Below are 18,492 nucleotides of genomic sequence, written 5' to 3'. Positions count from 1 at the left end.
CCCGCCCGTCCCGCCGTGCCCCGCGCCCATGGCCGCCCGGGCGCTGCTGCGGGCGGCGGGGGCCGCGCTCGGCGCCCCGGCCCGTGGCTACGCCAAGAAACCCGGTGAGACCCGGCACCGACCCCGCCCTGCCCTGCCCTGCCCTGCCCTACCCTACCCTACTCTGCCCTGCTCTGCCCTACTCTGCCCTGCTCTGCCCGTGCTCCCCGCCGCGCGTCCCCCCGGTTCACCGCGCTCCCCTGTCTCCATCCCTCGTGCCCCTCGCTCCTGCCCCGGCTCCCTCCCTCACGCCCGGCTCCCCTCGCCCCTGACCCAGCCCCGCTCCCGCGCCGTGATGCTCCTACCCCCGTCCTTTCTCCCGCTCGCATTCCTGTCGCCCCTGCTCTGACCCTACCCTTGTTTCCACAGCCCCCAAGGCCAAGGGCAAGGGCGCGCCGAAGGAGGCGCTGAAGGGGCCGGAGGTGTGCACCGACCCCACCATGCTCGCCACCCACGCCATGGGCGTCAACTACTTCAAGGAGGGCCCGGAGGTGGCCCTGAAGCCCGATTCCGAGTACCCCGACTGGTGGGTGCTGCCCCGTTCCCCTCCGTGTCCCCGCAGAGGTGCCGTCCGAGAGGCACAGGGACAGTGAAGTGCTCTGGGAGGAGGCAGACTGCCCCTCTGCAGCCCAGAGACCTTCCTGGGGTCAGGGAGACAGGAGTGGGTGCACTGTGGATGTGGGGGTGAGGGTTCTGCAAGTCCTGGTCACTCACGTCTGCGGCTATGTCCTGTGCTTGTCCCTTTTTCCCTCCTTCCCGTAGCCTCACATCCTCTGCATTCACCTCCAGGCTCTTTAAGATCCACCTCGGGCCCCCCAAGAAGCTGGAGGAGCTGGACCCTAACACACTTGAGTATTGGAGGCGGCTGCGGAAATACAACACATGGCAGCGCAACAAGTTGAAGAAGGCCAGGAAGTTTTAGGTGCTACCAAGCTCAGGGCTGCCCCACGCACCAGCACAGGTGGCACTGGGACCCGCTCCTGCTTCTGGTCTCTTGATGTAAACAAGAAATAAATCTGGGGTGAGACTGATATCTGTTACAAAGGCTGTGTAAAACTTGGGACCCTGGCAAGCTTGGTGCGGGTCCCCCCCGTGCCAGGGGCTGAGGCAACACAAATTCTGGGTGCGTTTGCGAAGGCAGAAGCTCAGGTTTTGGCTCATGGAGGGAGCCCACACCACACACAGGTCGTGCTCCATCACTGTCTGTACCTCAGTCTGAGGGCTCCACGGGGGGGTGGGAGGGGATGCCCTCCCCCTTCCCCCTGTTATCACTGTGTCTCTGGCTGGGGGTCTTGGGGGCTGAGCAGCCTGTGCTCCTGGGGGCAGGAGGACCAGGCTCTGGTGGTGCTGCCGGGCAGCAGGCGAGGTGAGGGGGGACATAGTGGCCCCTTGCAGTGCCATCCCCGTGTCCTGTTCTGCTTTCCTCCCTTGGCAGCAGGAGCAGTGGTGCTGGGATGCAAGGGCTGGGCTGGGCTGGGTGGTGGAGGCAGGGTCTTCCTCACAGCAACAGGGCCCTCGCTGCCCTGTCCCTGCCTGTCCTCACCTGGCTCCGGCCTGGCAAAGCCCAGCAGCTTCCCCAGCCGTGGTCCTGCCCCTGTGTTGGTCTCACCTGGCTGAGAGGTGCCCCCGTCACCTTGGTTCACCTCCATCCTGGACTTGCTGCCCTGCAGCTCCTGCCTGGGCTCGAGTTGGGCTGTGGGGACAAACAGCCGCCCACAAGGTCCCCCCATAGTGAGGAGGGGGCGGTGGAGCCCCTGCCCAGCCCGGCAGTGTCCCTGGTGCCCCGTGCCCTGCAGCAGGGCCGGGGGCCGTGCCCAGCTCCCTGTGGGGCTGTGGGTGGGTGGTGGCAGCTGCGTGCCCATGCGCCCCACGACAGGAAGGAAGGCAGAGGGAAGCAGAAGTGCTGTGCTGCAGCGCGGGGGCCGGGGCAGATTTTGGGCTGAGCCCTCATTTCCTCTGCGTGGGGCTGGGTGCTCAGAGCTGCCGGGGCTCATCCGGCTGTACCACGCGGTGAGTGCCCGTCCTGCCAGGCCTGTCCTGCGCCCTGCCCTCCTCTCACCACCTCCAGCGTGTCCAGCCCCCCAAGTCCAGCAGAAGGTGAGCAGAGGGAGCACCTGGATCCCTGCCCTCTGTCTCGGAGCCCCCTGCTCAGGTGAGTGTCACCCAGCTGTCCTGGGCAGCTCAGTCCCAGGGGCAAGTGCTCCTCTGGGGCAGGTTGTTGGGGAGGGACCTGAGGGGAGGAGGAAGGAGCTGTTCCCTGGGTGCTGCCCCTGTCCGTGTGATTCATGCCATGCTCCCCTCGTTGTCAAAACCTTTCCCAGGATCAGGGCAAGCTAAGATGGGTCCCAGCCCCAGGACCCCCACATACCTTCCCCTGACCCCTCCACAGCCCCTCTTGGTGGCCTGGAAAGGTTTGTACTGGCTCTGGAGCCACCGCACAGAGGACTGGTGCCAACAAGGGGGCTGCTGCTGTCCCACTGGGGCCTCTGCCAGGGGGAGAGGGGGCCCTGGGCCCCGTTCTCTGTGGTCCCTGAAGGGACAGGGAAGATGAAAGGGGACATCCCATCTTTCCAGTTCTGTGGACCCCAATTCCATGAAGTCTCTTTCTTGGGACTGGGTTAAAATGCCCTGGCTCCTTGCCTGAGGCTGGGGGGTGAGCAGGGTCCCCCGGGCTGCTGTCACAGCTCACGGAGGGAGAGTGTGTGACATTCCTGGCTGGCTGCCGGTGACCAGATCCAGCAGCACTGCCCAGCTGGATCCCAGCACCTCCCCAGGCTCCTGCTAGGAGGGGACCTGACACTGGTGAGCTCATGCTGGTGCTCTCCCCGCTGAGGCACGCTGTGCCCGGCGGTGTCCAGTGGGACCCTGTCACCCCGTGACTCGCTCGTCCCCTCCGTGTCCCCAGCAGGGATGGGGGACTGGAGCGTGCCCATCGGCGCCCTGGGCGAGGAGGTGGTGGCCCGGCTGTGTGAGCTCCTGGATAACGCGGGCCGGGGCTGGCGCAAGCTGGCTGAGCTGGCCGGGGCTGAGAAACGCTTCAAGTGCAGGTAGGGCTGGGGGGGCATCGCCGGGGGCTGTCCCCGACCGGGTGACAAAACGCCGGTGGGCACAGCCCTGCCGTGGGCCGGGCGAGGGGCGCGTGGGTCCCCAGAGCCATCCCCCGGGCAGGGGACACCGCCGAGAGCCCTGGCGGGGGCCCGCCCGCCCCGGGAGGGAGGGGGCACTGACGGCCGTGGGCGCTCGCAGCGCGGAGGAGCTGGAGATGTGCTCGCTGAAGGTGCTGGAGCCCCGCGGCAGCCCCACGCAGTGCCTGCTGCAGCTCCTGGCCGAGCGCGACTGCACCCTCAAGTACCTGCTGGGCTGCCTGGAGCAGATGGGGCACACGAAGGCCTGCCGGGTCCTCAGCGCCGCCGGTACGGACGGGCTGCGGGAACCGCGGGGCTGGAGGGGGCACCGGGGCTGGGGGCTCAGCGGGAGGAAGCGGATGAGGTGAAGGGCAGCTCTTTTTTCTGAGGGTTGTGCTATGGTAGAGGGGTCCTGGGCGGGTGGGGTGGGGTGGGATGGATGCAGCAGGGTGAGGTAGGATGGGATGTTGTCTGATGGGATGGAGGACAGGCTTAGATGGGGTCAGATAGGATGGGATGGGACAGGTTTGGACAGCATGGGACGGGATGAGATAGGATAGAATGGAGCAGAGTGGGGTGGGATAGATTGGAACAGGATAAAATGGGTGAGGTAGGATGGCACTGAATGTACCAAGGGGCCAAGATAGGATGAGATGGTTGAGACAGGACAGAGGATGTGATAGGATGGGCTGGGCTCGGCTGGGCTTGGGCAGGCTGTTGAGGGGGGATGGGAAAGGGTACAATGGGACAGGATAGATTGGGACTGCATGGGATGGGATGGTGTGGAACGGTGGTCTCCTCTCCTGCAGTCCAGGACATGATCCGTATCACGGTGCAGCCGGAGTCACAGGTGGTGGCAGAGGGGACACGAGTGTCCCTGACCTGCTGTGCCACTGGCCCGCCAGGGCTCGTGTACCAGTGGTTCTGCGGGAAGCGGGAGGTGAGGCCCTGCTGTGTCGTGTTGATCAGGGCCCCTGTGCCCTGTCCACACAGGTGAGAGGGAGCCCCTGACTCCTTGGCCACCTCCTGTCTTGTAGGTGCCTGGAGCCACGTCCCCGGAGCTGGTGATTGACACGGCTGCCCCGCCAGGCCAGCCCCAGTGGTACATCTGCCGGGTGAACTGTGGGGCCACCTTCGCCTTCTCCAGGTGGGCCCACGTCCAGGTGGAGAGGAGCAGCAGCCCCAGCTCAGGTGGGCTCCTAGATCTGCATCCCTGGCTGGCACCCATGCAGCACTGCTTGCCCTGTTGGGACCAGGGCAGCTCCCACAGGACACTGCTGGCCCCGTCGGGACAGGGGTGGATCCTGAGGGGCATTGCTTGCTCTGTCAGTCACTGGCTCAGCCACAAGGGTCTCTGGGCTTGCTGGGGTGACAGTGCCCACAGAGGAGCCACATGCCCTGTGTCTTCCTCTTGCACACTGCCTCCTGCTACCCCTGGGTGCCGGGGCCTATGAGTGAGGAACTTGGGGCCTGGAGCAGCTCTGCTGATCGCTGCCATGGCTGGGTGCTGAATTTGCCACCCTGTCCCTTCCCCAGCCAGTGGCTACTGCCCGAGCATGGCAGGGCTGCAGATCCTGCGGCAGCCGCGGCCGTGCCGCCTGGCCGAGGGGGACACGCTGGCGCTGGAGTGCAGAGCCATCGGCAACCCCCCGCCCCAGTACCAGTGGTTCAGGAACCGACGTCCTGTGGAGGGGGCTCAGGCACCCCAGCTCCAGGTATGGTGGGACCCCTGGCACGGCACAGTGTTGGCACAGTGTTGGCACGGCGTGGCAGGGCACGGCACAGTGTGGCACAGTGCAATATGGTCCGACACACCGCCCCAGCCTCCCGCTCCGTCCCACTGGCAGGTGAAGCTGGTGACAACGGCCGAGCGGGGCAGCTACTGCTGCCGAGTGTTCAACCTCTTCCACGAGGTGTGGAGCCAGGAGGTAGATGTGGAGATCGGTGAGGGCCCCAGACAAACCTCTGTGACTCTCTCCCTGTGTGGGGTGTCCTGACCCTGCCCTGCTCCCCTCACGGCTGCTCTGCAGTTTCGGGGGGCTGCAGCCCATCCTGGGAGGTGCTGCCATGTGTAGGATCCCTGACCCCCTCTTTGCCACAGGCCCACGCCTCTTCACCTCTGGAGGCTTCTGGCAGGAAGGGGATGGAGGTAGGTGTGGGCAGAGAGGGCAGGTCCGTGCTGCTCTGCCCACCACGCTCCCCTGGCACTGGAGGGCCCTGGCATGGTGTTTCTCTTTTTCCAGGCTCCCCAGAGTGTGGCAGTCCCGGCCAGTTGTATGGTAAGAGCCTGCCCAGGAGGGGGTGGTGGCCCTGGGCGACTCTGACTGTCCCCAGTGTCACCACTGTCACCCCATGAGGCTTTGCTCGGCCAGGGGTTCTTTGGGTGCAGTGCACTGGGAGAGCAAAGCAGCGCCCCAGCCTTAACCAGGAGAGTGGATCAGCACTCTAACTCTCAACCCAAATCCCTAACCCCAACCTCCAACCCTACCCCCACGGTTCAGGGATCAGCGAGGCAGGGACACCACAGGGCACTTCAATACCCAGGGACAGTGATGCTGGCCACAGTTGGGTGTCAACTCTGTGGGCTGAATGGAGGTGGGGACAGCAGAAGCATCCCACCCCCTTCTCAAGACCTCCCTCTCCCATCCTTGCAGCCACGGACAAAGTGGCGCTGCTGATCGGCAACATGCACTACCAGCACCACAAGCAGCTGCAGGCGCCCATGGTGGACGTTCATGCCCTCAGTGCCCTCCTCCGCCAGCTCGACTTCAAGGTGGTCTCGCTGCTGGACCTGTGCAAGGCTGAGATGCAGATGGCTGTCAATGAGTTCCTCCTCCTCCTCGACAAGGGTGTCTATGGTGGGACAGCACCCGCCAGGGCAGCTCCAGGCTGGGGGAACCGAGGGGGTTCTGTGTTGGTGGAGGGACTGAGCAAGAAGGATGGTGCTGGCAGGTCCAGGGATGTCACCACGTCACCTGCCTTCCATTCCCCCTGGCAGGTTTGCTCTACTATGCCGGGCACGGCTATGAAAATTTCGGCAACAGCTTCATGGTGCCCATCGACGCGCCCAGCGCCTACACGTCGGCGCACTGCCTGTGCGTGCAGCGGGTGCTGCGGGCGATGCAGGAGCGCCGCACCGGCCTCAACACCTTCCTGCTCGACATGTGCCGCAAGAGGTGACCCAGCCCTGCCACCCGCCCAGGGACACACCTGCTCGGGGACATCCCAGCACAGGGACCCGTGGGTGCTGGCTCCTGAGGGAGCGGCGCAGGGCACCCCTGGGGTCCCGTCTAAACCCATTGTCTTTGTCTAAATGCCCCAGAACATCACTGCCCCTCTGAGCTGGCAAACACCACGATGGGTGGGCAGAGGGGCACAGGGCAGCCCCTGGGCTCTGGGGTGCCTTGGGGTGGGCTTTGGAGGGGGGCAGTTCCTGGCTCTACCCAGCATCATTCTCTTGCAGGAACCTCAATGACGATGTCATCCCGCAGGTCGGGGCGCTGGAGGTCACGGCCAATATCGTCTTTGGCTACGCCACGTGGGTCCCCTCCCGCCATCTCCCCAGCATGGGCAGCGGGGCTGAGTCTCCCTTCCTGGCTCAGAGTGGGGCAGGGGCTCAGCCACCCTGCCTGTGTCTCTCCCCCTCCTTGTATCCCTCTGCTCAATGCTGGAGGTGGTCGGCAAACAGCAGCCCTGAGTCCCTCACAGGGCAGGAAGGTGTCCATGGCACTGCTCAGCTCTGGGCAGCCCCTGAGGGCATGAAGCCCTGAGGCTCCTCTGGAGCACAGGGATTTGGGGTGGTGATGCTTGTGATGCTTTAAGCATCCAGGATCCAGCCATGGTTCCCACCTGTCCCTGGCACGGTGGCCAGATCGTGAGATGGGAACAGGAGCCAGAGGTGCCCATCTCTGGCTTCCCCAGGACTGTCGTCCTGTTGGGGTCCAGTTCCTGGGGAAGTGCCAGAGCCCAGAATGCAGCCAACTGCTGCCCCATCCCTGCAGGTGTGCGGATGCTGAAGCCTATGAGCTGAGCCAGGGCGAGCTCTCCAACGGCATCTTCGTCACCTTCCTCAAGCGCTGGCTGCTGGAAGACGAGAAGATCACGGTGCTGCTGGACAAGGTGGCCGAGGGTGAGTGGGGAGTAGTGGGGGACAATGACCCCCCTGGTGGCCCCTGCTGACCCCCTGTGCCACGGCAGACATGGGCACGCTGGAGATCACGCGGGGCCGGCAGGCGCTGGAGCTTCGCAGCAACCTCTCAGAGAGACGAGCTCTGACGGACCCCATCCGCCCCCCGGGCCAGGACGAGACCTCTGCCAGGAACCTGCAGTGGGCCAAGGCTCACGGTGAGTCACAGCCACCCCGTCCAGAGCTGGCACCTGGTGCGGGGACAGCCCGAGGTGCAGGGAGAGGCTGCAGGCAGCACCCGCCAGGTTCCTCCCAGCTGGAGGAGAAGCTGGCACAGAACCACCAGCCCGGAGGCAGGACCACCGTGTCAGCATCCCTGCTCTGGGGTGACCCAACGGTCTCCTCACCTGTGGGTACAGCTCCAGCCCAGAGCCCCTGCAGGTCCCAGCCCTGCTGCCCCTGTCCCCTCCCCAGTGCTGCCGGAGAGCCGGCACCTCCGCTTCGACTGCGGCGTCACCGTCCAGCTGGGCTTCGCCGCCGAGTTCTCCAACATCATGATCATCTACACGCGGGTGGTGGCTGCCCCCACGGACATCACCAAGTGCGAGGCCAGGCTCACTGACATCCCTGAGGTGGGGTGGGGCTGCCAAAGCCACACCAGAGTGGTTGCTGGGGAACAGGGCGGGGGGACTCGCGGTGGTTTCCATGTGGGTGCCGCCCGTGGCAGGAGCTGGACGTGGACCTCAAGTGCACCAACAAGGAGAGCCCGGAGGAGGTGGGCAGTCCCCTGGCGCCTGTCTGGAGCCTCGGCTGCCCCTCCTGCTGCCTCTACAGCCGGATCTGTGGCTTGCAGAAGCTGCGGGTAAGGGGCGGGGGCCGGTGTCAGGGGCATAATGTGGCCACGGCCATGCCAGGACATGTGCCCACGGTGCCGGTGCCCCTGCAGCAGGAGCTGGCCTTCACCGTGTGCCTGCAGTACCGCTACCGGGGCATGGACGACTTCGTGGAGGAGCGGCAGCGGGTGAGCGTGGGGCAGCCGCTCATCGCCAAGCTCAACCTGCAGCGGGCGGCCTCGCCCTCCCCACCCCACAGCCCCCTCTCCTCCTCCTCCCCCCCGGGGAGTTGGGGGGCAACAGCCAGCTCGTGGGTCAACACCCCTGAGGAGAACCTGAGCCCTGACATCCCCAGCTCCCACACCCTGTAGAGGGACAGCGCAGCCCCCCCCTTGTCACCGCAGTTCCCTGGAGCCACATCTGTCCTGCTGGGGGGCCGGGGATGGAGGGGGCAGAGGGGACGTGCACAGAGGTGGGTGCTGGGAGGGGCTGAGCCTGTGCCAGGGGGTGTGGGGCTCGCAGCGCAGCACAGCTGGGACTGCTGGCCCCAGCCCCACATCCCCTGGCATGGCAGTGCCAGGCCCATGTCCCCGGGTGTGGCAGTGCTGGACCCACATCCCTGGGCAGTGCCAGCCCCGCAGTGCCAGGCCACCAGCGGGCAGCCCCAGGGGCAGAGTGCCCAGAGCCCACGGCTCAGCGAGCGCGAGGCGTCGCACTGGGGCAGGGTTGGGTTCGTTCAGGCCTGGGAGAAATAGAGAGAAATAAGCAGCTTAGGGGGCAAATCCCACGGGAGGAGATTAGAGCGGGGGGGAGCAGGAGGGCTCCTGCTCTGCCACGAGGGACTGGGAGCACCCCCCCAGTGCCCCCAGAGCTGCCCGTAGCACTTAGTCCCCCCAGGAAGACCCCAGGCACCAGCCCCATCTTGACAGCGAGTGATTTCAGGACAGGATTGGGATCTAAGGGGGGAAAAAAGTGCCATTTTGCTTGGATTTTTCCCAAACGCAGCCCCACATGCCGTGGAGGGCTCCAGTGGGTCTCCCCCAGGAAGAACACCAATAAAAGTGGGCCGGGCAGGAGGCTCGGCACTCCTGCCCCTGCCTTGCTTTGAAATGGCATTTTTTGGGTCAGAAATCTTGCCTGTTCCTGCGGGAAGTGCGGAGCAGCCACCGGGCGCACCCACGGGAGGGCACGCGGGGAACCAAAAGCGAAGGCACCCCGGCACCCCCCCACACCCCCATGTGCCGGGCACACCGGTGCCACCTCATGCAGATTAGCTCATTTAAATAACTCACGCAGCCCCCCAACCCCGAGGAGGCGCATCCTCATCCCGGGGCCCCTCCGCGCCCCCGCTCTCGGGTGGCGGTTGCGGGGCCGGGCTGGGGGAGCACCCTCGCCCCAATTAGGCTCCGATCAAACGAGCCGGGGGTGCGGCGCTCCCGCTCCCCGCGCCAGCCGGCCTTTGTTGGCGCTCGGGAGGCCGAGGGGTGCCCCGGGCTGGCGCCAGCCTCGGCAATTATGTCATGTGAAAAGCGCAGCCCCCATTGAGCGCGTCCCGTCCCCCGGATCAAACCCCATTACTTCCGCAGCCGTTGCTTCATTATCTGCCGGCCGGAGCCCGGCTCTGCCGGGGCGCTTCACCCCATTAGCTGGGCTGGGGGGCCGGGGAGCATCGATTATGCGTTTAATGGGTTGTTAAAGGTTTAATTGTCGCTAACGAAACAGACGAGCAGCGGCAGCCGGGGGACGGGGCACAAGGAAAAGGGTCTCGCCGGGGTCAGTGCCTCGCCTGGCCCGCTGGCATCCCGGCCAGACCCGCCTGACCCCGGGGCTCTGGGCACGTCACGGTTCGGCCCCGGGGGTCTTGGATCGGGGTGAGACCCCCGGGAGGGTGGTGAGAGGGACGGCGGGCGGGCGCGCTGGCACCGAGTGGGGTCTGGGACACGGGGACACGGCGGGGACGGGGCTGCCCCAGCACAGCCCCGGCTGGTGGCTGCCGTCGGGTCCGAAGCAGGAAGATTTCTGGGGAAACATCTTGTTTCAGTGTGGGGAAGGAGAAGGTTGGCCCTCGTCTGGCTTCCCCAGGGACCTGGGGCTCCTGCTCACCCAGGGCTGAGCCCACCTCTTGCTGTCCCAGCTGGGCTTCAGCACCTCAAAGCCACAGTGGGCTCAGCCATGCACTGGGGGTCTGCCGGCCCTTGCTGCCAGTGAGGGGACACTGGCTGTGCCTCAAGCTCTGGCGGGTGGGAAGGCAGGGCCCCCCTGGAGCCACAAAGCCACGCTGGGGACCCCTGGGGCAGTGGCACCTTGTCACCACCACCAGCTCCCATCTGGCAGGAGCCGCTGGCAGGGGGTAAGGTTGGCACACACTGACATCCCTGCTGCAGAGACCCCAGGGCTCCCAGCCGGCCCCCTCCCCTCGCCAGCCCTGGCCATGGGCCACAGGGGTCCCACTGCCACCCATCCTCCCACCAGCACAGTTCTGGCAGCTCTGTGCCACTGGCACCTCTGGGGAGTGTTAGGGCAGGGGGGTGGTGGGCACAGCCCGCGAGGGATGGTCCAGAAGGTGACCTGTGATGAGCCATCGAGGCCACGGTGCAGCCAAGCCAGTCCCAGCCCAGAACCAGGGCTGGACTGAGTCACCCACCCCCTGGACCCAGCCCTGCACACGGCGTCCCGAGGGAGCAGAGCAGGAGGGTGCCCAGGGATGGTGCTCCCATGCCCTCCAATAAAATTCCTTCCCAGCAGAGGCTTGGCAGCCCCACTGTGCTAACGAGGGCACAGGGCCCAACTCCAGCATGCGGCAGCCGTTCATCTTATCTCTTTACTCACGATACAACCGTGCTCTCGGTGCCGGCGCATCGCCCGGCACGATCGGCGCCGTGCCCCGATGCAGCTAAAACCTCCCCCCAAGTACTCCCTACGAAACTAGAGCTTTTCTGTTCAGTTTTGTTTAAATCTGCAGCATTAAAAAAAAATTAATAATAACAGGAAGGGGAAGGGGTGTGAGGAAAGGAGGTGTCCGACCAGGGGGTGGTGCATGGCCTGGTGGCACGGTGGGATGCCTGAGCCTCGGCCAGATCCTCAGCCAGTGCTGGTGCCACAGCGAGGCAAACGGGCTCCCCCAGGGTGCTCCCCTGCAGCGGGGTCCTGCCAGCACCTGACCGGCTCCCCTGCCACTGCCAGTGCTGGCTCGGCGGGGGGAAGACACAGCCTGGCATCCCTGCCCAGCACCGGCTTTGGTCCCGCTGAGCACCCCACTGTCCTCCCTCACCCGCCCCAGGGCTGAGCCGGCAGCGGGGCCAGGAGCCGGGGCCGGAGGGGCCAGAGGGGAACGTTCATCAAATGGGCTGCCAGGTCTTGTCGATGGTCTGAATGTGCTCCTTGGCTTTCATGCGGAGCGAGGCGATGCTGGAGCTCCTCTGGTCCACCTCCTCCAGCGGGTACTTGTCCACAAAGGGGGTGCCGCACTGGTAGGGCGCGGGGGCCATGGGCTGCATGCCCTGCGCCATCGGTGCGGGGGTGTTGAGGAAGGAGTGCCCGCCGTAGGGGGGCTGCAGGGCCTGGGGGGCTCCCATGAAGCCGGGGATGCTGTGGACTGTGGTGGCGCTGGAGATGGGGGATGTCAGCCACGGGTCGAGCGGGAGGGAGTTGCTCATGGGCCCCACGTTGGGGGTCATGGGGGGCCGGTTGAAGGAGAGCACGGGGGTGTCGTGGAGCTTCATGGAGCTGGCCTCCATCTTCTCCTGCCGCCTCCACTTGGCTCGTCGGTTCTGGAACCAGACCTGCGAGGTGAGAGCCAGGGTGAGCTCCACCGTGCCCAGCCGGTCCCTTGCAGTGTGCCCCACACGCTGTACCCCATGCTCTGCCCCGTGGGCTCTATCCCATGTGGGGTGCCCCACAGCATCATGTATGGGGTACCCCATTGCACACGGGCTGCCCTCCAGGGCTCCAGCAGTCCCAGCACACCACACACCTCTGCCAAAGCTCTCCCACAAGCCCCAGAGACCAAGGACATCTCTGAGGTACAGAAAGCAGGAGGTGTCAGCACACAGCCCCTACTCTCACTGCTCCATGGAAATGAGCACCCTGGCCCTGCAGACACCCAGCAGCCCTTGGGGTAGTGTTGTCTGACCTTCCCAACCCCTGGGTCAAAGCTTCTAGATGTTAAAATGCCATAGTTGCACCAAAATCCAGCAGGAATGGCAGGGACCAGTGAGCCAAATCCAGCAGTGACATCTGCCCCGATGGGAACAGCTCATTGGAGTGCTGGTCCCCATGTCCCCAGAGCAGCAGGGTCTGCTGTGAGAGGCAAAGGGGGAGGAAAGATGAACAGCTGGGCAGGGAAGGGTATGGGGCACAAGTCTGATGAGGAGCAGCTGAGGGAGCTGGGGGAGCTCAGCCTGGAGAAAAGGAGGCTCAGGAGGGACCTTCTCACTCTCCACAACTCCCTGACAGGAGGGTGGAGCCAGGTGGGCATCGAGCTCTGCTCTCAGGGAACAAGTGACAGGACAAGAGGAAACAGCCTCAAGCTGTGCCAAGAGAGTTTTAGATTGGATATTAGGGGAAACTTATTCCCAAAAAGTGTTGTCCAGGCCTGGCACAGGGTGACCAGGGCAGTGGTGGAGTCACCAGCCCTGGAGGGATTTAAAAGCCATGTGGCTCTTGGGGACATGGGTAAGTGGTGGCCTTGGCTGTGCTGGAGGAACAGTTGGGCTCGATGGTCTTGGAGGGCTTTTCCAACCTGAGTGATTCTGTGATTCTATGAAACCGGTCATTGCTCAGAGAGCTCAGCAGAGGTGTCCTTATAGTCTGGACCCCCCCAAAACCCCTTGTCTTAGACTAGGGCTGAGGCCTGGGGATCTCAGTTTGTTTGTGCTTTGCTTTGCAGGGGTTTTGTCTCCTTCAGCACACTGGCTCTTTCTCTCTCCAGGGATGGTGGGGACCATACTGGTGGGACCCTGGGCTCTTCCCAGGCCGTGCTGTTCCCCCATGAGCCTTTTCCTGCAGCCCAGGGAGCGAAACCTCCCCAGCCCCACTGCCCCCCCCCCCTCCAACAAGCTTATAACCCCCAAATCTGTGAGGGTCTTGCACTTTCCCAGCCTTAAAGGCCTGGGAGTGGCCTCAAATCAGCCAAGGTTTGGCTGCTTTCCCACGTGAACAGCAGGAGGGATGGGAGCAGCCCCCACCAGAAGGGGAAAAAAACAATCTCTAAAAACCATCTCCCTGCCCGAACGGAGGCTGTGGCCTGTGGGCCAAACTGGGACCCTGGGGGGGAAACAGGCTCAGCCATTAAACCCTTTCCCTGACTTTGTCAGGAGCAGCTCTGCAGAGGTTGCTGCACCCACCTCGAGCAGTGGGGAAACTGAGGCCCGGAGGGAGGTGGCGGCGGTGGAGCCGAGAGCAGAGCGGAGCTCTCCACCGGGGGTCCCTCTGACCCGGCCCAGGGACAGACCCGGGGCGCTGGGGCCGCGGGTGCCCTCCCTACCTGCACGCGGACCTCTGGCAGGTTGACCTTCATGGCCAGCTCCTCACGGCTGTACACGTCGGGGTAGTGGGACTTCTCGAAGGCGCGTTCCAGCTCGTGCAGCTGGTACGTGGTGAACGTGGTGCGGTTCCGCCGGTGCTTCTTCTTGGGCTGCTCCTCCTCGGCGGAGGCCGGCGGGGTGCCCTCGCTGTCCCCCGGCTTGCGCAGCTCGCCCAGGTCCCCCTCGCACTTATTCAGGAACATGGTGGCACCTGCGGGGGAACCGGGGGGGTTGGTGGGGCTGGGGGGCCGTCGGACCCCCGCGCGGACCCCCGGTACGGGGACAGATGGACAAGTGGATGGAGGGGCAGGAGGGTGGGGCGGCCCCAGGAACAGGTTATGCAAAGGAATAATCCTCTCTGGCACTGCGTTATCCCGGGGCTGTGGTGTCCTGGGGACTGACCCAGGGTCCTGGAGATGGACACCTCTGGCACCCTGCACTTGGCTCTGCTGTCAGGTGCCACCAGACCAATGCACCCGTCGGTGCTGAAAGTCAAATTTCCCCTAAAGTGGAGGATTTTATGAAAGAACCACAACTGAGAGCTAACCTGATCTCCCCCTGTCCCGCCCTGGAGGGGACCAAGTCCCTCCTTCCAGACCAGCTCCGTTCCTCCAGCCTCTCCCATGGGGAAATCTGGCCCTGGAGCGCTGGAGGACCCAGCGTCAGTCCCCAGGCACTGAAGGAGTGACCCGGCGCCGTCCCCCGGCTAATAACCGTTTTGGTGACGCTTATAAGCATTTTCAACCCTTGCAACGTTTCATCTTTAAGCTTTTTATCCGGCATCTGAAATCTTCCTGCAGTATTTGCTGGGGATTAAGGGTCTCTTTCCACCGTGAGGATGTCGGCAGACATGGAAATGGGGCGGAAAGCCGTAATCCTGGGGCAAGGGGATGGAGCTGCGTCGCCCCAACCCGCCAGCAGAGACCTGGCTGATGCCCGAATGGGAGTGGGGAGGGGAAAGGAGCATCAGTTCGTGCTGGGAGGGTGTAAATAGGGGTCCCAGAGGGCGGCGGGCAGGGGGTGGGTGCCGGATGTTGCTCAGGCTGGGCACATGCGGGGTGTCTGTGTGGGGAGTGCCCGTGTGAGCAGTGTGACCACAGTGTGTCTGTGCCTGTGGCGGGGTGGGTGTGGGGTGCTACCCACCCACAGGGCGAGTGTGGGGTGCTCAGGGGTGCTTGGAGTGAGGGGTGGGTGTGAGAGGGTGTGCGTTTGGCGGGCTGAGCGTGGGGTGGAATGTGTGAAGCACGTGCCCGGTGTGGGTGTGCCCGTGCGGGGCTGGGTGTGTGTGCAGGGTGGTTTGTGCCACGTGCTGCCCTGGGCAGTGCCGAGGGGCAGTGCCCACGAGCCGAGCATGCAGCACACACAGAGCAGGGTCGGGGCACAGTGTGTGTGTGTGCACAGGAGGGCAGGGTGTGCGGGGTGTGTGGGGTGTGCACAGCGAGTGGACACAGGAGCTGTGGGCAAACTGCAGTGAGTGTGCAGTGCACGCTGCATGTGCAGGGTGAGCAGTGTGTGCAGAGAGTGTGTGCAGAGAGTGTGAGCAGTGTGTGTGCAATCTGTGCAGTGTACGTGCAGTCTGTGTGTGCAGTGTGCGTGCAGTGTATGTATGCAGTCTGTGTGTGCAGTCTGTGCAGTGGGTGTGTGTGCAGTGTGTGCAGTGTGTGTATGCAGTCTTTGTGTGCAATCTGTGCAGTGTACGTGCAGTCTGTGTGTGCAGTCTGTGCAGTGGGTGTGCAGCATGTGCCATGGCTATGACAGTGTGTGTGTGCACTGTATGTGCAGTCTGTGTGTGCAGTGTTTGTGCAGTGTATGTGCAGAGTGTGGGTGCAGCCTGTGCAGTGTGTACAGCCTGTGCAGTGTGTGCAGAGTGTGTGTACAGCCTGTGCAGTGTGTGCAGTGTGTGTGCAGTGTGTGTGCAGTGTGTGTGCAGTGTGTGTGCAGTGTGTGTGCAGTCTGTGCAGTGTGTACAGTGCAGGTTATTTGCAGCGTGTGTTGCACACCCAGCATGTGCACACACACACACACACACACACACACACACACACAGGGCCTGGGTGCAGCGTGGGTGGTGCATGTGCAGTGTGAGTGCAGCACAGCAGACGTGCCTTTAGAGCCCCCCCCAGATGCACCACAGCCCCTCATGGGGTATCTGTACCCTGGGGGGATCCACCCAGCTCCGACTCTGGCCCCGCAGTCTCAGGGTGCCCCAGGGGAGCTGCTAATCAGGGCAGGGGTGCTGGGTGCTGCACCCTGGGGTGCCCCAAGGCAGGGCTGAGGGGGTGCTGGGGGGAGCAGGGACCCTGTGGTCACTGTGTGAGTGTTGGGGTGTGTTCTGGGTCTGGGGACACAGGGAGGGGATGGGGTGCCCCACTGCCATCCCGCTCTCACTCACCCGCTTCTCATTTGCGCAGCTCCGCACCTGCAAGGGAAGGAGAGAGGGGGGGTGAGCACCCAGAGCACCCAGAGCACCCAGAGCCCTGTCTGGGGCACAGACCCCCCGAGGGACACAGCACCCCCTCAGAACCCCCTGTCTGCCCTGCCCAGCCAGGTCCCACGGTCCCATGGGGCAGTGGGGGTGGAGCTGGGGCTGGACGGGGGCTGAGGGGAGTTGGGGCAATGGGAATGGGTGAGATGGGCATGGAGGGGATGGGTGAGAGAACCTGGAGGGGGCTGGGGACAAGATGGGGCAGGTGGGAGGAGAGAAGAGGTGGGGGATGGTGGGGGGACAGGGACAAGGTGCAGGGGTGGAGGTCAGAGCAGGACTGGGGACAGCCCCATGGTCCCCACATCCCGACCCCATCGGAAAGCAAAGGAGGCCAAAACTCCCCAGGGAGCGGCAAACCCCATCCTGGGAGCAGGAATGAGCCAAGAACAGCAAAATAATGGAGCAGGAGTGACCTGGCAGTGGGGTAGCAGCACCGGACCCTGCGGGGTGAGGGGAGAGGGCTGGACCCCCCACCCCAATCTGCCCTGGCCTGGCCAGGGGCACAGCAGTCCCTGGGTGGGGAAGGGGGTCCCTGACAGGGTCGGACTGGAGGTGTCAGCACCAACCGCCCTGTGTTCCCCATCCTCCAGGGACTGGCCTCAGGAGCCCCAGGCCTTCACTGCCAGTGTTTTGGGAATCCTGCCTGAAAACGGGCCCTGCTGAGCTGGGTCAGGGGGAGCTGCTGGATTGCCAGCTCCCAAAGGACATCTTCCTGCAGCCCCTGTCATCCTGGCAGCAGTTTTTGGGTTTAAGCCCTCAAGCTGCAAAACTGTGCTGGGAACCAGAAGGACCCGACGCCTCCAGAGGGTTCTTCCCCCCATCTCCTCAATGCCCCAACCCGTGGTTTTCCTGTGGGGGCTGCCAGCCAGGGGGAGGGGACAGCTGCTGGTGCAGACACCCAAAAAGGCAACAGAAACTACATCCAGCCCTGGTTGAAGTGGGTAAAAAACTCACTTCCTCAGTACTGCAAAGCAGCAGAGCATCAGCAAGGACAAGTGGCCTTCCCTGGCAGCAGGGGATGCGGAGAACACAGCCCTGGGACAGCCCCAGCTTCCACTGGGACCCCTTTCCTTGCCTTTAGGAGCCCATCTGGGTGCCAGGATTTGGCTCCCTGGGCTCAGGCTGGCTGGGATGGGTGGTGGGAGCGTGGGTGGCTCCTGCCCCTGGCCCCACGTAAATCGGGGCGAGTGAGGCTGACTGGTGCCCGCACCCTCTCCCAAGCCCCCAGGGAAGGGTGCCAGCCCCGTCCCCAACCCCGGGCACACCCTGGGGACACCCACTCCCTTCCTCAGCATCCTCCCTTGGCGCCTCGTCCCGAATTGGAATAAAACGGCGTTACCTGCTGGGCCCAACTCGGCTTTTCCAGGAGTATTTAACTTTGCCAGTCCCTCCCGGGAACCAAACAAGCGGCTCAACCTCACCAATCTCGCAGCTTTGGCCGCCAAAGTTGCCTCTAGTCTTCTTATTTGTCACAGAACCGCCGTGCTAAGGCTCGGGAGAATCTTTATTTAGTGTTGCAGATGTCACCAAGGCACCGCAGATTGGAAATGAGTCCAAAGGATTAAGACGAGGTTATTAATTGGAGGCCTTCCCCTTTAAGAATGATTGACAGTTACTTTCTGGACAAGTAATTGCTCTAAATGTCCCCCCAGCACGGGTCCGGGGGGGCAGCGGCGGACAAAGCCCCGAACTGCCTTCCCCACTCGGATTGTCTCCCCACAAAGGCGTCCTGCTGGAGTTTGCCGTGTAATCCCCTCATTACGGGCGAGGAGAAAGAATTAGAAACAGGGGGAGCGGAGAAGAAAGGATGGAGGGGGAGGGGGCAGGATTTCCTTGGGCTGCAGAGGCGCTGCCCCAGGGATGGGGTCCGGGGCAGCGCCCCAAGCCCCGGTGGGAAGGGGATGATGCAGTGGTGGGTGTTGTCCCCCCCCGGCTGGGGAGGGTGAGGCTGGGGGTGGCCCTGTGCTGGTGTGGGTGGCCTCACAGCTCCCAGTGATGCTGCCTGTGGAGCCCTGCCCATGTGGGGAGCAGGGATGGGGATGGGTCTGGGGACAGGGATGGGGATCAGTCGTGGGGTCCAGCTGTGAGGACCCAGTGCAGGGACATGGTCTGGGGACCTGCTCTGGGGTCTGGGTGTGGGCCCAGGTGTGGGGACCTGGTAGAGGGACCAGCCATAGGGACCAGGACCCCTGAACAGCCTTGGGGACCTGATATGGACACCAGGCAGGGGGAGCACTCATGGGGACCAGAGCAGGGGACCAGGCAGGGAGACGAAGTGTGGGGAGCAGCCATGGGGGGCAGCCATGGGGCAGTGCCCACGGGATCAGGTGTGGGGATGATTCATGGACACAGGACCAGG

At 64.1% G+C, this 18,492-nt stretch overlaps 3 protein-coding genes across 4 annotated transcripts; 2 read left to right on the top strand and 1 right to left on the bottom strand.

Moving 5' to 3' along the window:
* The first annotated feature begins 28 nt into the window (after nucleotides 1-28).
* Nucleotides 29-1,070, top strand: MRPL54 (mitochondrial ribosomal protein L54). The gene is made up of 3 exons (XM_027705150.1): nucleotides 29-104; nucleotides 409-565; nucleotides 829-1,070. The coding sequence occupies exons 1-3, from the start codon at nucleotides 29-31 to the stop codon at nucleotides 959-961; spliced, it is 366 nt and encodes a 121-aa protein (XP_027560951.1). The 3' UTR covers nucleotides 962-1,070.
* An 876-nt stretch (nucleotides 1,071-1,946) lies between these two features.
* Nucleotides 1,947-9,170, top strand: LOC113978315 (mucosa-associated lymphoid tissue lymphoma translocation protein 1-like). The gene is made up of 17 exons (XM_027705154.1): nucleotides 1,947-2,191; nucleotides 2,945-3,086; nucleotides 3,286-3,452; nucleotides 3,974-4,104; nucleotides 4,202-4,355; nucleotides 4,701-4,879; nucleotides 5,012-5,108; nucleotides 5,266-5,313; nucleotides 5,408-5,443; nucleotides 5,819-6,022; nucleotides 6,163-6,340; nucleotides 6,628-6,702; nucleotides 7,166-7,293; nucleotides 7,362-7,508; nucleotides 7,765-7,922; nucleotides 8,018-8,152; nucleotides 8,237-9,170. The coding sequence occupies exons 2-17, from the start codon at nucleotides 2,950-2,952 to the stop codon at nucleotides 8,492-8,494; spliced, it is 2,232 nt and encodes a 743-aa protein (XP_027560955.1). The 5' UTR covers nucleotides 1,947-2,191; nucleotides 2,945-2,949; the 3' UTR covers nucleotides 8,495-9,170.
* Nucleotides 9,171-11,116: 1,946 nt separating this feature from the next.
* RAX2 (retina and anterior neural fold homeobox 2) lies at nucleotides 11,117-14,866 on the bottom strand. 2 transcript variants are annotated; one of them, XM_027705151.1, is made up of 3 exons: nucleotides 14,196-14,866; nucleotides 13,609-13,859; nucleotides 11,117-11,905 (listed from the first exon to the last, which is right to left on the bottom strand). In XM_027705151.1, exons 2-3 carry the CDS (start codon nucleotides 13,849-13,851, stop codon nucleotides 11,462-11,464), a joined length of 687 nt encoding a protein of 228 aa, XP_027560952.1. In that variant the 5' UTR covers nucleotides 13,852-13,859; nucleotides 14,196-14,866; the 3' UTR covers nucleotides 11,117-11,461. The 2 variants fall into 2 exon arrangements, with proteins under 2 accessions (XP_027560952.1, XP_027560953.1); XM_027705152.1 differs by having other exon boundaries at nucleotides 13,636-13,859.
* Nucleotides 14,867-18,492: the final 3,626 nt, after the last annotated feature.

Source organism: Neopelma chrysocephalum, unplaced genomic scaffold (assembly GCF_003984885.1).
Source record: "Neopelma chrysocephalum unplaced genomic scaffold, ASM398488v2 Primary Assembly neopelma1_320, whole genome shotgun sequence".
NCBI classification, from domain to species: domain Eukaryota; kingdom Metazoa; phylum Chordata; class Aves; order Passeriformes; family Pipridae; genus Neopelma; species Neopelma chrysocephalum.
This window is presented reverse-complemented; position numbering and strand designations above follow the sequence as displayed.

Excerpts from the sequence above, each read along its gene's own strand:
- MRPL54 (XM_027705150.1), top strand. The coding sequence starts at position 29 with ATGGCCGCCCGGGCGCTGCTGCGGGCGGCGGGGGCCGCGCTCGGCGCC. Across the intron at positions 105-408 it reads TGGCTACGCCAAGAAACCCG|CCCCCAAGGCCAAGGGCAAG; the intron begins GTGAGACCCGGC and ends TTGTTTCCACAG. Across the intron at positions 566-828 it reads GATTCCGAGTACCCCGACTG|GCTCTTTAAGATCCACCTCG; the intron begins GTGGGTGCTGCC and ends ATTCACCTCCAG.
- RAX2 (XM_027705151.1), bottom strand. The coding sequence starts at position 13,851 with ATGTTCCTGAATAAGTGCGAGGGGGACCTGGGCGAGCTGCGCAAGCCG. Across the intron at positions 11,906-13,608 it reads TGCCAGAGGTCCGCGTGCAG|GTCTGGTTCCAGAACCGACG; the intron begins GTAGGGAGGGCA and ends CTCACCTCGCAG.
- LOC113978315 (XM_027705154.1), top strand. The coding sequence starts at position 2,950 with ATGGGGGACTGGAGCGTGCCCATCGGCGCCCTGGGCGAGGAGGTGGTG. Across the intron at positions 6,703-7,165 it reads ATCGTCTTTGGCTACGCCAC|GTGTGCGGATGCTGAAGCCT; the intron begins GTGGGTCCCCTC and ends CCATCCCTGCAG. Across the intron at positions 7,923-8,017 it reads GGCTCACTGACATCCCTGAG|GAGCTGGACGTGGACCTCAA; the intron begins GTGGGGTGGGGC and ends CGCCCGTGGCAG.